General features: G+C 38.6%; 1 protein-coding gene across 1 annotated transcript in view; it reads right to left on the minus strand.

Annotated features, from left to right (window-relative positions):
- Positions 1-14,834, minus strand: part of slc7a5 (solute carrier family 7 member 5) — an 18,380-nt gene continuing 3,546 nt past the window's right edge. The window contains exons 2-10 of the mRNA XM_044124773.1: positions 14,149-14,274; positions 8,077-8,182; positions 7,540-7,584; positions 7,330-7,453; positions 6,760-6,863; positions 5,815-5,911; positions 5,568-5,717; positions 3,947-4,124; positions 1-2,917 (exon numbers count right to left, since the gene is read on the minus strand). Of these exons, the coding sequence (XP_043980708.1) occupies positions 2,862-2,917; positions 3,947-4,124; positions 5,568-5,717; positions 5,815-5,911; positions 6,760-6,863; positions 7,330-7,453; positions 7,540-7,584; positions 8,077-8,182; positions 14,149-14,274 (986 nt within the window). The 3' untranslated portion in view covers positions 1-2,861. The remainder of the gene's footprint in view (positions 2,918-3,946; positions 4,125-5,567; positions 5,718-5,814; positions 5,912-6,759; positions 6,864-7,329; positions 7,454-7,539; positions 7,585-8,076; positions 8,183-14,148; positions 14,275-14,834) is intronic.

Genomic DNA, 14,834 nt, shown 5'->3' on the forward strand with positions numbered 1-14,834 from the left:
TAAAAATAAAAAATAAAACACAAAATAAAAAGTAACGGTTGATTTTCTGATGTTTTTACCCCCACCAACACTTTAAAGGCCTTTGCACACCAACGTGTGACTTAAACACAAACAATAAAAACCTGCAGCAATTCGGGGAAATCAGCTGAATAAAAACTGAGAAACTTTAAGGTTTAATTTAATTTACATGATCAAACCAACCCTTCATTCTTCGCCAACATACTTTGTTATAAAGTGCATCGTGCTGGAAAACAAAGTGAACCAGTTTGGATTTAGGTTTAGATCTGGATGTTTAAATGTAAAAATGAGCACAAAACGTCAGCGAACGTCTGATTGGTCGATTCTTTTCTTGGTTTTAACGAAGCTTCTTGGCAATAAAACTCAAACCATCAGAGAAATCCAAACATTTCTCTGTTTCATTCTCTGGCCTCAGTCGTGCCTCTTCCTCATGCTGGTCACTATCTGGTCACACATTACTGTGGGACGCTAATCAGCATTTGCAGGAAGTATAAACCAAACAAAGCTAGAGTTATTAAAAAAGCTGTTTAGCATCTGGATTGGAGAGGATTTTGACCCCAAAATGCTAAACATAAACCAAGAAATGGATTTTTACTTACAAATGGGCCCCATTTATCAATCAATCAATCAAATTTTATTTCTATTGCTTATTCTACAGGAAATAGATAATTTAAAGTAGAATAGAGTTTATTGATCTCCAAGGACAAACTGCTCATTTCTTCACATGCTACTCCATCCAAAGAGTTATTACTAAATACAATTTAACCATAAGCAATACAAACCGTATTACTTTTTAAAATAAGTAAAAATACTACTATATAGTAATAAAGAATAAGAAAAATATATGCATAACAAATAATGATGATAATAATAATGAATATGTTAATAATAATAACAATAATAATAATAATGAATATGTTAATAATAATAATAATAATAATAATAATAATAATATAGGCCAGAAGTGTTCAAATTTAATTAATCAACCAAACAGGAACTTCTTGACATTTTGTGCTCAGTTTAGCTCCTAAAAGGAATTAAACAAAATTAAGCAAACAAAGCAAAACGTTCAACATCAGGCGTAAATCTTCAGTTTGGCTGACACTCAGTCTGAAATAAACATCAGTTTATAATATTTCGCTTTGAATCAAATGTAATTTGATCTACAGGTTTCTAGAAGATCTTTCAGTATTTTGCTGTTTTTTGGGTTTTTGTGCCAAACTGTCATCTTCAGAAAAAGATTCAGCCAAAGAAATGGGGATATAAAAAGCTAAAACAAGATGGGTGACAAGAAACGCCTAAAGATGTAATTTAAATCTGGTTTCTGATTAACGGTCAGAACTGAGGACAAACCAGTGCAAACAGTTTTGTTTCTGTTATTGTTGAATGAAAGAAAAAGGGAAATGAAAGACAGAGGGAGGTGGTTTGTAAAATATACAATGACGAATAAATAAATAAGTGGGCAGAATTTGCATTTTAAATAAGAAAAAAATCCAATGAATGAATGAAAAAGTTGTTGAAATACATTGGAAACAGAGAACTCCTGAATATTGCCTTAAAACTGCAGTATGAAACGTTTATAAAAACAGATTTTTACAAATTTGTTGAGACAACGGTATGAAACAAATAATCTGTGAAAAACAATCGAGCTCCTCGGTTTTCTCTCAGTGCTAACTAGAAACAACCAATCAGAGGCAGGAGGCAGGACCTGCTGTGAATGCTAAAGCTAGTTAGCATGGCCACCGATGATATGAGATAAACAGTTTTCCTGAAACAGTAAGTTGTTTCTCTGCTATTAGCACATTTAGAAGCGCTTTCACGAGGGTGATTGACAGTGCCAAGACCCGCCTCCTGGTTCTGATTGGTTGTTTTTGATCGAGAGCAGCGAATTTCTTCAGACAGCGACAGTAGCAAATGTATAAGGTGGAGGAAATTGATCTTTTCAGATTATCTGTCTCATATTAAACAATCAGGACTCGGTCACAGCTTTATCAAATGTGTAAGAAAACATTTTTTAAAACAAAAGTGACGTACTGCAGCTTTAAGGTCTGACTGCTTGGAAGGAAACCATCACATATGCTGATGTTTATACAGAACGAAAAATGTTCATATTGAACACCAAACACAGACATGGTGAGCAAAGGCCTTCGTTTTACCAAAAACAACAAAAACAGAACAAAACTCGTAAAAAATGTTTGTCATTTTGGGAGAAAATACAAAAGATTTTATCTCACACATAAATCGACTCTGCTCCGGCCTGATAACACTGAGTGTGGTACTAAAATGGCCTGAAGCGGCGCCTCTTATGTGACCCCTGGTGACCCCAGACCAACCTCACAGCTTACAGACCGAATGAGACGTGGGCTTTGAACGGAAAACACCTGAATCCTTCAGATGTAAAAAATGAAAACACCCACGAAACAGAAACCAACCGAAACCGCCTCTGTTAGGCCTCAGATGCACCATGAGAGGTCAGGAGAGGTCAGGAGAGGTCAGGAGAGGTCAGGAGCGCCACGGCGACCCAAACTCAACACCAAAGTCTCAGGCTCCAGAAAAACATTTAAATAACAGCTAAAAAAATACAAACTTCATAACTGCACTAAAAAACATGTAAAACCAACAACGTCTGAATCACCATGGTAACATAAAACCAAGATAACGACGAAGACTTGGTCCTGATCAGCAGTCTGCACAACATGGGTGTGTGTGTGTGTGTGTGTGTGTGTGTGTATTAGTCTGAGACAGAGCGGGGTTAGAGAAAAGTCAGCTGAGGTCAAACTTCATCTTCTGTGACGTCAGAGGCCAAATAAAAAATAGAAGAAAAAAAAAAGGCAGATGGTCGTTTAGGACTCCTGAGGGACGACCTCCATGACCTTCTGACACCAGGCGGTGGTCGTTACTGCGAACACAACAAATCCAGAGTTTGTGTTACTGTCCGCCATTTTCTGCTCAGATTCAACCAGAAAATCTGCAGAAAAGCACCAAAAAAACCTCCAAATAAAAGCAACGGCCACATTTATTTAAGTTTAATGTTTAATTTAACTCAATGCTGCAGGATTAATTTAGACTGAATATTGAAATAAATAAATTAGAAATAATCTAGATGTAAAGTAGAGAAAAGAGGAAAAAAAAGGTTGAAATGAGTTTAGACTTTCTTTCATTTTTTTGTTTGTTAGTTTAAAAAGGGAATGTTTTTATTATCGCTTATCTGTTTAACGGTACACTATTTCCTTAAAAAACACATTCTGTTTTTCTAAAAATTTAATACATCAAAGAGGTAAAGTAAATAAATAAAGAGCTAATGCAGCAAATAACTTCTTAAATGTCAAATAATAATTAGTTCATTTTTCCTTTAAAGCAAAAATTTAAATAAATACATTTAAAATGTCATTTTAATAAATATCTGCGAAATAAAATACAAATAAAATTATCTTTAAACAAGAAAAAAAAGTGCAACTCTCGCTCTATTTCATGTTTCCTTTAAAGCAAAATAAAAATTATTTATATTTTAAATGTTATTTCAGTGAATATGAGCTAAACAAATTAAATAGCTAAATAAAAAAAACATTTTAAACAGAAAACAATGTAAATAAATGCATTTCAAATGTTATTTTACTGAATATCTGCAAAAATAAATAAAAAACTAAACTAAAAAATTAATATATTTCTATTTTAACTCGCTATGATCTGGCACATTGTCTTGTAGGAGAAATTAAATTATTTTTTAAACTAAATAAACCCATTTTAAAAAAGCATCTGACTGGATTTTGTTTAGTAAAAAAACATTTCCTACACCTTATTTAGTCTTTATGTAACTTATCTTAAGAATATTTATACTGAAATGTATGTTTTTTATGATTCATAAACTTTTGCTTTGATTGATCCCTCTGAGCTCCTTCATCATCATCATCATCATAATTTCACTCACGGATGGCGTGCATCAGCCACTTGGGTTTGTTCTTCCACTGAACGCCGATGAAGTAGACGGGCAGTCCGGTGCCGATGATGCCGAAGCCGATGGCGCATTCCTTCGGCGTCTTCCAGAAAGACACGATGATGAGGAAGAGGCAGGCGAGGACGAAGCTCACCGGCAGCAGGATGTTCACCTGCAGCGGCGGAGACGGAGCGGGTTCAACAGAAACTCTGGTTTTCATGAAAACTGTCCACAGGTTTAACAGTAAAGTTGATTTTTAGACCTTTCCTAACCTGCTCAACGATAGGTCACCTTTAACGACCTTCACAGGTCACAGATGAGTTCCTTTAACAGAAAACATTCCTGACTTCCTGCTCAGTTTTCATGTCCCCGTTTATGAATGGGTGGAGATAACATTTACACAACGGATAAGGAGAAAAAAAAACCACAAACTGAAACATTTTTTCCTTATTTATCCAGGTGTGTGAAACAATCAACCTCCTGACTTTCCCAGACTGCATCAGAACCGTGGCAACTGGACAATCCCAAACTCTTCAGGCGTGAAAACTGCCAGTTCCTAGAAAATCTGTGTCCGTAGAAGGAAATGTCCTTTAAAATGAGGAATGAATCACTTCATAATGATGAAATGGGAATAAAAACCCTCCAGACTCAGGACCTTTTTGCTGCTGGTTTTAGAAGAGGACACCCCATCCTGTCGCCCGGTAATAAGTGTCAGTCCATTAACGTCCGCTCGTTAATCAGCTGCGTCTCTCCTCACCGGTGAGATTATTCTCCACTGGTCCGACTGGAAACCAGCTGAGCAGCAGGAATGTGACAGAGAAATAAACGAGGATGACATGGGGAGAGGCAGAAGACGCTCCAGCCCGTCCATCTGCCTCGTTTTGTTTCTGCGACACGCGGCGCCGTGCCAACGGGCGGCGAGAGCAGCCAACCGGAGCGCCCAGGCAGACCGTGAGAAACGACGGCCAATCAGAGGTAGAGAGAGTCTGGCTGCAGCTTCTGCTTCAGAATGGGATTAGAGTGGGAAAAACTGAGGGATTGGAAACTTTGTCCTCAGATTTCTGACTTTAATCTGAGAATCCTGAAAAAGATTTTCTCCGGTTTTTGACTTCAGTCTTTTTTTAAATATTTCTGAATTTGATCGGAAAAATTCTCACTTATTTCTCAGTTTTCTGACTTTAATGAGAAATATGACTTTTTAAATCATAATTTCTGACTTTTTTCAGATTTCTGACTTTAATCTGAAAATTCTGACTTTTTTCTCCAATTTCTGACTTTAAGGCCGATGAGCACCTGAGAGCAAACAGCTTCAATGATGCAAATTGTTTAGAAGATTTCACTTTCTGGAGGAAAATGTCAGATTCAAGTAAACAGATTCAATAACCCTCATTCAGTGACCCTCAGAGAGGAGCTGCTGGGGCAGAAACTCCCCACTGACACCAACAGCTACCCTGCCGATGATGAGCTTCCCGCTTCATTTTCTGCTGCCGAACCATTTGATTCGGCTCTGAATAGATCTTTGTTTGTGGGACAGAGGAAAGTTTTTGTGCTGCCAAAGTTAAAACAAAGTTTATGGGAGTTGGCGAGACACTGCGATCGTTCTGCGTTAACTCGCCTTAATCGGTCGCTCCAGGTCGGGCTTCTTGTAGCGGAGCCACATCATTCCGACGATCGCCATGGCGATGCAGAGCCAGTTGAAGAAGCTGAAGAAGTTGATGACGGAGAAGATGTCGTTGGAAAAAGCGTAGAGCAGCGTCATGAAACACTGGAGAGAGAAGAGCGTCGGTTATTCAGCCGATCTAAACCTGACATGGATGTCATGTTAAAAATTAGACTTAAAAGGAAAAACGACAATTGCGCACCGTGAATATGAGTGAGGGCAGCGGCGTCAGCAGCGTGGGGTGGATCATGGACAGCAGGCTGGGCAGGTGACCCTCCCGCGACCCCACAAAGAATAACCTGAGAGGTTGGAGAAGATGAGCGAACCAAACCGATGGCAGAGTTACTCAAGCTGCATTTCCATGTCAAATGAACACAAATTTTTATCCTGTAGGGGTGCAGCAATTTATCGGCCAGCAGGTTTCCTTCATTTTGGAAGACCTGCCACCAGAAAACTGCCATCGCTGCACCATAATATTCTGCTAATGTTGAACAAAAACACAAAGTTTCCATTAAATAAAAAATCTAATTAAAATCACACCTGAATAATCTCATTCATGCGATAAGTCATTAAAAATAATGGCAGTGATGGATATAAACTGATATATATATATTGATATATATATCTTCTCCGATCGTTCTAGCGCTCATCGTCTATCAGCCAATCAGAGGAGACGTCGGCGTCTTATTCAGGCGTTGGGGTAACAAGCCCCGCCTACTTGGGAGAAGTTATGTATGCAGCGTTTGGCGATTCAACGCTTTGATAGACACATTACTTTTTATGAACTGTGATGCTGTAAGATCTCTGGAGGAACCACCAGCATGTTGTCCAAAAATCTAAAACAAACCATCATCGTCCTCTTACTTCCTGTTGTTTACTTTGGCGTTTCCACCAGTAGTAATATCCTGTTGTTGATCAAATGACCTATGCGATGCAAAAAACGTCTTTCCATCGCAGTTTTGCTAAATACATCTGAAAAACTGCCTCATTGTAGACCAAAAACTATTTTTAATCAAAAATATTCAGTTTTTTCTAAATGGGCACAAGTATTAAGCAAATTTATTATCAGAATTTCAATTTGCACAATTCTATGATTAATGTAAAAGCAGCTTCAGAAGGCCTGGATCGTGTAAAACTCGGGCGTTACCTGGATGATGTGAAGAGCGAACCGTTGACCGAACCGAAACACGACAGACCCACAAACACGGGGATGATCCACGCCATGGGGCCCAGGTGGTGGTTCCCAAAGTCCTGCAGGAAACACAGACAAAGACTTACAAACAACTTCCAGCACAATAATAAAACCAGTTCCATTAAGTAAGAAGGTGATGGAGGAAGTTCTATAGTATCAGTGATAGAATAATAAATAAAGCCATGTCTGGGAGTTAGTTCATTTTTCACAAAGGTCTATTAGAGCCATTGGAGATAAAAAAAAAGAAAAAAAAAAGAGAAAATTTCCACCAAAAAAATCTCTGAAGTTTGAAAAGTTAAAATTTTGCTAGGAAAAAAATCAGAAAGGTTCATACTACATGTTTTTTCTCAAATATGTCTGATATTTGATATTTTCTTGTTTTTGTTTCCTAGCAAATTTTCTACTTTTGAAACTTATGTTTGAAATTAATCTCAAAATGTTTATGTTTTTTTTTCCTAGAAGATTTTTAACTTGAAGAGCTCAAAATGTCCTTGTTTTTTCAAGAAGATTGTGGCGTGAACTCACCACAGCGACAGCCTCGGAGCTGAGCATGTCTTCGGGAGAGATGGTGGTGAAGTAGGCCAGGTTGGTGAGGACGTACACAATGGTGACGATGGGCAGAGAGATGATGATGGCTCGAGGAAGGTTTCTGGACGACAACACAGACACCAAACAGTCGATTACGACAGCTCACACTGCAGCCTCTCAATGCTGATAAAAACAACGACTACCTACTTGTAAGGCTCAATCATTTCTTCAGTGACAAAGTTCAAGTAGTTCCTGCAAACAAAGGACACAGAAGTTAAACTAAATGTTTTAGATAACATTGTGCAGATTTCTACTGATCGGCCTGTGAGGACTGGAATTCACTCAATGATGGGTTTAGAGGAGAAAGAAGATGCTGAGTAATCAGAGACTCTGAAATGCTCCGTCAGGAAGGCAAACAAACTCTGAACAAAGAGGGACAAAAACAATCGAAATCGCCACGTAGTTACAGCTTGGTTGGTTGGACGAGAGTTGGTTGGTTGGATGCATGAGGGATGAGTCCATTGGATGGATGAATGAACGTTTCATCCAACCATCCATCAACTGGATGGATGGATGAATGGTTAGTTGTTTGGATGGATGAATTAATTGATGATTCATCCAATCGATGGATCAATTGCTCATCCATTAACTAGATGAATGGATGAGTTAATTGGATGGATGGATGAATGGATGGATCTACACGCCTGCAATCTGTTCACATGGCTCAGTTAATTTTGGACTCACCAGCCACCGTAGGCAAAGAGTCCGCTGTAGAGCGCCAAGCCGATGTTACCGAACTCATAACTGGATCCTTTAAACGAGTTTTCAGGAAGAAGTTCATCGGTTCCACCTGAAAAAGAAAAAAAAACAACACATAACCCAGAGCAGAAAAAAGGAGAAAAAAGGCAAAACAGCAAATAAAATCAGGGTGTTTTGGTCCAAGCTGGAGGAAGAACAACAATGCTTCACCCTAAATCTGCACCATTTGGGTGGATTAATTGCTTAGAAGAACAAAAACCAAACATTTGCATGTGGAGCTTGTAAAATAGGATCCAAATTATCCAGTTGTCCAGACATGACTGGTCGAACTTTGAAGCCTCTAAAACCCTCTGACGTTCAGGTTTCTGCTGGTTTGAGCGGCTCAGGGTCACATTCCTGCTTCCCTGGACGCACATTCTCAGACCTGGCGACGGTCGCTAAACCAACGGCTCCGGGCCGTGTTGGTTCAGCGAGGGTTAGCTGTAAGCCGGCGTGGGAAACTGTCCGCTGGGCCGGGCCGCCGGCCTGGACGGCAGCAGGAAACCATCCATGCGAGGCAAACCGCTTAACGTTGCTAACAACCTCAAGCATGTGCTGGTACGCCAACATTCCTCTGAGGTACAATTTGTAATATTTCTACTTATTTGTACATTAAATTATGATAATAATAGCGCAAATGAATAAAAATGCTGGAAATAAGAAGCTGTCCTGAAAAATTTCCATACTGGCTAATTTTGGCATTAAAGCTGCAGTATGTAACTTTATAAAAAAAGTTTTTTAAATTATTTGTTGAAACTGTATTTTGTGACATTAAAATGTAAAACATGATGCATAATGTAAAACAGTACTTCAACATTTTGTGGAGCGTTTATTTCTAGATTTATCTGGTTGAATTCCCGACGAGTTTTTGAAAATATGGAAAAATCTCTTAAATTTGGTCAAAAATTCAAAAGTTTTCTGAAAGTTTTATTAAAATGAATCCAGTTGTGGAGCTAACAGATTAAAAATGTGTTGTGCGTGGCAGTCGAGGTTGAAAATTACAATTAAGTGCAAATAAACATTTTTTTATTTTATTTGTTCACAAAAACTAATTGAACTCTGTCTCTCTATTTTCTACATAATAATTTTGCACAGTGGAAAATGTCTTAGCACAACGCAGAAGCTAGCTTGCATTCAGGATCTTCCTCTATCTGCTCTGTTCAGCAAACAAAAATCTGCTTTTTTGTTTGAAAAGTTTAGATATACTCTGTGAAAAATGTGCAAATAGTTTACAGTTATGATCCAGAGAACAACAAAAAGTTCGTTGTTTATCTTCATATTCATCATTAATTCCTCTCCCTTTAGAAATAAACAGATGAAAGGCATCAGGCCCACTGAGTGCTACTTCCTTCTTCACTAAACAAACAAAAATGACGCGGCGTCACATTTTAGCGGTTGAAGGATTTCTCCTCTAGTCCATTTCCTGCATTTGGAGCGGTCCCGGTAGCGGTCCCGGTCCGCTTCCACCAAACCAAGACTGAAGGTTTGTAGGAGGAAAAGAGTTCTGGTTTTTGGGTCTGAATCTAAATTGGATCAGTAACTCAAGCCTCCCTAAAAGAACCGGACTTTCTAGGCAAACGAACTGGAATTCAATTAAAGCGGATTAAACAAGGCTGGTGTGAACGCAGCCCAAGTGGAAATGATACATTTGTCTTTTTCTGGGTTAGGCTTTTGTGAATGAAGTTTTCCTCCGCATGTTGGTGCAGAGGGAGGGACCAACTGTGACTCAGTCAGTGTAAACACACGTTGAATTCACTTCAAAAAGTTCATGAATGATTCACTTCAACATGTTGACAGTCAATTTTACCAAGAGGAAAACTTTATTTAACTGTTGGGTGAGAGAGCAGCATGCAGGAGGTTGAGGAAACCTTGCAGCTAGAATCAGAGTGTGATGTGAACCAACTCTGTCTGAGGAGAGGAATTAACCTCCATGTTTGTAGCAAACAGCACGGCTGGCTGCCTGGCTAATCTGATTAATCTGGCCTCTAATCTGAGACGCCTCCCGAGTCACACTCGCGTCAGTCAACAAAAAGAAATCTGAAAGGTGAGGAAACCACGTTCCTGATGGTGACACACTGAACTAAAAGCCTCAAAAGTGTGAAAAGAGCCTGAAAAAAAGAGAAAAAGAATAATAACATGACCTCAGTATGAAGCTTTCCTGTACTTTACACGTTTTAAAGGCTGCACTCCAACGAGCCAGGGAGCACGGCGCTTGTGTTTGCTTTTCTAATTACAGCCAACTCTACATGATCGGAGGAGTCGGAGCTAAACAGTCATTAGAAGAAGCGGGACGACAGAACAAACACCAGATCAGACGGGACGCTTAAAAAGACAAATCAGAGGAGTTAATCGTCACACTCCAGGAAGAAACCTGAACAGGTTTCTGCACAAAGGAGGTGAAGAGCGTTTCTGAAGCAGAGGCAGAGATTTCCTGATACTCGCTCGTCAAACTAGTTCACACCCAGAAACTGGATCTGCTACATTAGTTATATATCTGGACAATGTCCTGCTAAAGTGTGAATGTGTTTTGCTTTAAATTTATCTCCTCCAAAGTTATTTGTTAATTATTCACTTAGTTTTTTGTTGACCTCATTTGCAGTGGTAGGAACACTTCTGCTAAACTGCTAATGTGCTAATGCTGAAGCTAACATTTAGTTTAGTGTTTTTAATAACTTTGAAAACGTTCAGTGCTCTTAGCTTCCACTAAATTAATTTTTCTGATTTGCTAATTTACTTGGTTGTTTTTTTTTTTAAACAGTTGAATTCAGTTTGATAAGTGTTGAAGTTTTGGTTATTGACTGAAGAATTATTCAAGTAGATGTTTATATTCATGTTCTTACTTTGGAGTGGGTTCTGTTTCACACCTTCTCTCTTTTTGAGAAACTGGGCTAAACAAATTAGGTTTACAGAATAAAACACTTAGATGAACAAACAAGCATGGGTGTTAAATATATTTTTTAAAAATTACATATATGAATTAGGGATCTGCATTTATTGTAATTATCATAAAAACATTTTATTTATTATTATCACCCCAAATTCCAATTAATGATGTCAAAACCACCAAAAACTATTCATACCTGGTATATTTGTAACTCACATCAGGGCCTATGAAGATCTAATTGGGTTTATCTTAAACCTTATTAAATCACCTTCTTTTCCAGAGACCCTGCTTTATAAGAGACATAAATATTTGTTGGGTTTTTGTTCATTGATATTTGGTGAATCAATGCTGCATGAGGTTCGGCTAAAACCTGCTTTCATAATGAACTCTGGGCTCTCTGGCCCAATCAGATCTCCTCCTCACCTCCCTTCCTGCTGACCTCTCTTTGTTCTCCAAGTCTGAACAGTTTCCACTCAGTGTGGAGCGCCCACCAGTCAGCTGATCCCATCTCTGACCTGTGACCCCCGACCTCCACACAAACACACGTCGACTCTCCTCACAGCTGCTAGGATTTCTACATTAAAGAGGTCCTATTATGTAAAATTCACATTTTGCTTAAATTTGAGTCTCTGCTGCTTCTAAAAACAGCCCAAGTTCTTAAAAAAAAACACATCTTGTTTTTTTGGAAATAATTTTAGGATTTTTACAAGCCGTTTCAAAACCGCTCTGACTGTAACGTGACAAAGCCTGGGGCACTGCCCGTTACCTGGCAACCACAGTGGGGCTCCGCACTTTCTGTGCAGAGCTATCAACAAATTATAAATCGTGCGCTAAAGGGAACTTTTTGTCCCCCTTTAGAGACAAAAAAGGGGACAAAAGTCAAATTTTGTACGTTTTTGTACTTCCATTTGGGTTTCTACTGCTTCTAAAAACAGCCCAAGAACAAAAATATACGGTATTTTGACAATAAATTAATAATTTTTACTGTCTGGAAAACAAGCCCTTTCAAAAACTTCCCGATTGATGAGTCACGTACTGCGCCGTTACCTAGCAACCCAAGCAGTCCATTTGCTCAGCTAGTTTAACCACTGCATGCACTGTGCAATGGCTGCTGGAAAAGATTTGTTTTGTTGTTGACGTACCATCCAGAAAACACTTTGTGCATTATTGTTGGTTGTGCATAAGGTTCCACTTCTGCTTTTCAAAGATGTATGTTTGTACAATTGCGCATTTATTTGCAGCCATTTTCCTGTGTGATTGTAATCGTTGAGTTGGGGGCGTGGCCAGCAGAAGATTATTTAGATTTAAAGAGACAGAGGCCCTAAAACAGCTCATTCGCTCAACATAGCCAGAAGTGAGCAGAATGAAATCTCATTATCTAAGAATAATTATGTGCAAAAAATGCAGTAAACATATTTTGTGTAGCCCTTAATTTGATACCAACCTATTCAAGGAAGGATAATAAGTCACCTTTAAGAAGTGCTGAGTCATGGTACGGCTGCAGTGATTGCTGAGTTTTATTTTCTTGCCAAAAGAATGGTTCTGGTTCAGTTCTGTACTTGCAGAATCTTCCAGTTTTTATGACTGAAGCTGAAACTTGAGTTTCTTCTGCACAAACATGAAGTAACTGATATTTTCCAGTAAGAGTTTGACAGAAATAAACAGAAGATTTTATCCAGAAGTCAGAACAAGGCAGTTTCTGCTGTGATCTTTTGTTTTGTTTCACTCTAAACTCCAGTTTTTATCAGTTTGGTGTTGTAACTGTAAGGCAAGCAGCAGAAGCTGACAGCATGGCAACAGTTCAGAGAGAAATATTTGGGTCTCAGCTGCAGACACGTCAGAGATCGTCTCCAAGGCATCATTGTTTGAATTAATAAACGCTGCAGCCGAACAGACAAAACAGACATCTGTGTTGGTCTCAGTTTGCTTTCCCTGCAGGACTTGATAGTCGACTTCCCTCACCTCAAACGTCCTCCTGACAAGTTTGGTCTGACACGGCTCTTATCTTAATACGGCTCTGTTTGGTGCGTTCAACAGGAAGTGAAGCAGCCATAAGAGACCGGCTGGCCTTGGCAGAGACCATCCACAAGAAGAAGTGCAGATTAAAGCCTGCAGTCACGATTTTCCTCACTAGAAAGGAAGCAGAATGCTGGTATGTCACCTCTGGCATTTAGGATCATAGCAGCTTCGTTTTGCTGACATAAACCTGTTGAACCTTCCTCTGGAAAGCATTGTAACATTTTGTTGACCCACTTTCTGTCTGAGTCATGCCAACACTGAGTAATTACAGTGTTGGCACTGGGTGGGATCTTGTTGTTCCTCGTATTCGGTATCAGAACCGGTAATGGGTTCCCTGCTGAAGTGGAGATGAGAGTCTGAAACTTCTAGGTGTTCAGAAAAACCAGGATGTAGAGATGCTGTAAACGATTACTCTACTTATCAAGGTATCTAAAATTACTTCTGTTCTGTAGCGGCCAATAAAACTAGTAAAACAAATATATGACAGAGAAAGTATTTTTGATTGTATGATCACTGTCATTTCTTAAGCAAGCATTTTTTGTTCTGTCCTGAAAGGAAGGCAAGAAAAAAATATTTGAGTTTAATTGGAAAAGTGTTTGTCTTTGTAAAACTTTTTTCTGTTACTTGAGGGACTACAGAATTTATTTAGACCACAGATTGTTATTAACAGCTTTACTGTTCATTTGTTTATTTACATCATTATCCAGACCTTTGAGTCTTAGATTTTAGTTTATTTTTTTCACTTGCCTTTTGGAAAAAAAAACAAAAAACATTCCTAAAAAAAACCCCAAAAAACTAAAAGCTTAAAAATTTTTTAATATACGTCTTTAAAACTTACAGTAATGTGAGAAAAAGAAAATGTAAACAAAGATAAACAAACTAGTTGCATAGATTTCTACTGAATAAAGGGTTGGATTTTTTCAAAAATTATCAAAGTAAGACGATGCGATAAAAGTTCAAGTTAGTTTTTAGTAATAATTGCTAACTGCTGTAAACTGCATTGTCAGTTTTGTCACAGGTATTAAAAGATACTAAATAGTTTTTTGGAAAGTAAAGAAAAGGAAAAGCCCACCACACACAGGAAGTTGTGTGGATTTGCGTCTCGAGCGACGTACCTTGGCCGATCTTGACGAAGCCGATGATGATGATGAGGGTGAGCGCCAGGAGTTTGGCGGCAGCAAAGATGTCCTGCACCCTGGTGGCCGCTTTCACGCTGTAGCAGTTCACGAAGGTCAGCAAGACTGCAGAGAAAGACGAGGCAATAAGACGGAGACAGAGGAAGTATTCTAATGAAAAAACTGTCTTAAATTAATCCTAGTTCATTTAAGGGTTTGTGATTAATTAAGCCCAATTAATCTCATTTTAATCAAAAACTGCATATTGACAAAATAACAGTTTCAATTCAAAATCCCTTTCTGCTGATAAAGTATGAACTCAACAACAAAGATATTTATTGTTTTTAATCTGTTATTTAGGTTCTCCAGTCATCAAATTGGTGCTTTCAAATGTTTCAGGAACTCCTGATCATCCATGGAGCTTTTTCAGTAACGTGGACGTTGACAGATGCGTTAGCGTCGTTGCTGCTACATGTGTAGCAATGAGTTGCTATTTTAGCCTTGAATAGTTTTGCTGATAAGCTTACTCCTTTAAGCACAACTTGAACACAACTTTAACTGAACTACAGTTTGTTTGCCTAGAAAGCCTGGGTCGATGGTGTGGTGTGAATCCTCGGATATGAACTCTGTTTGGACTAAAAACCTAACTTCTGTGCGGTTTGGATGCATATGTGAACTCCAAGTGG

Source organism: Gambusia affinis, linkage group LG08 (genome assembly GCF_019740435.1).
Source record: "Gambusia affinis linkage group LG08, SWU_Gaff_1.0, whole genome shotgun sequence".
NCBI lineage: Eukaryota > Metazoa > Chordata > Actinopteri > Cyprinodontiformes > Poeciliidae > Gambusia > Gambusia affinis.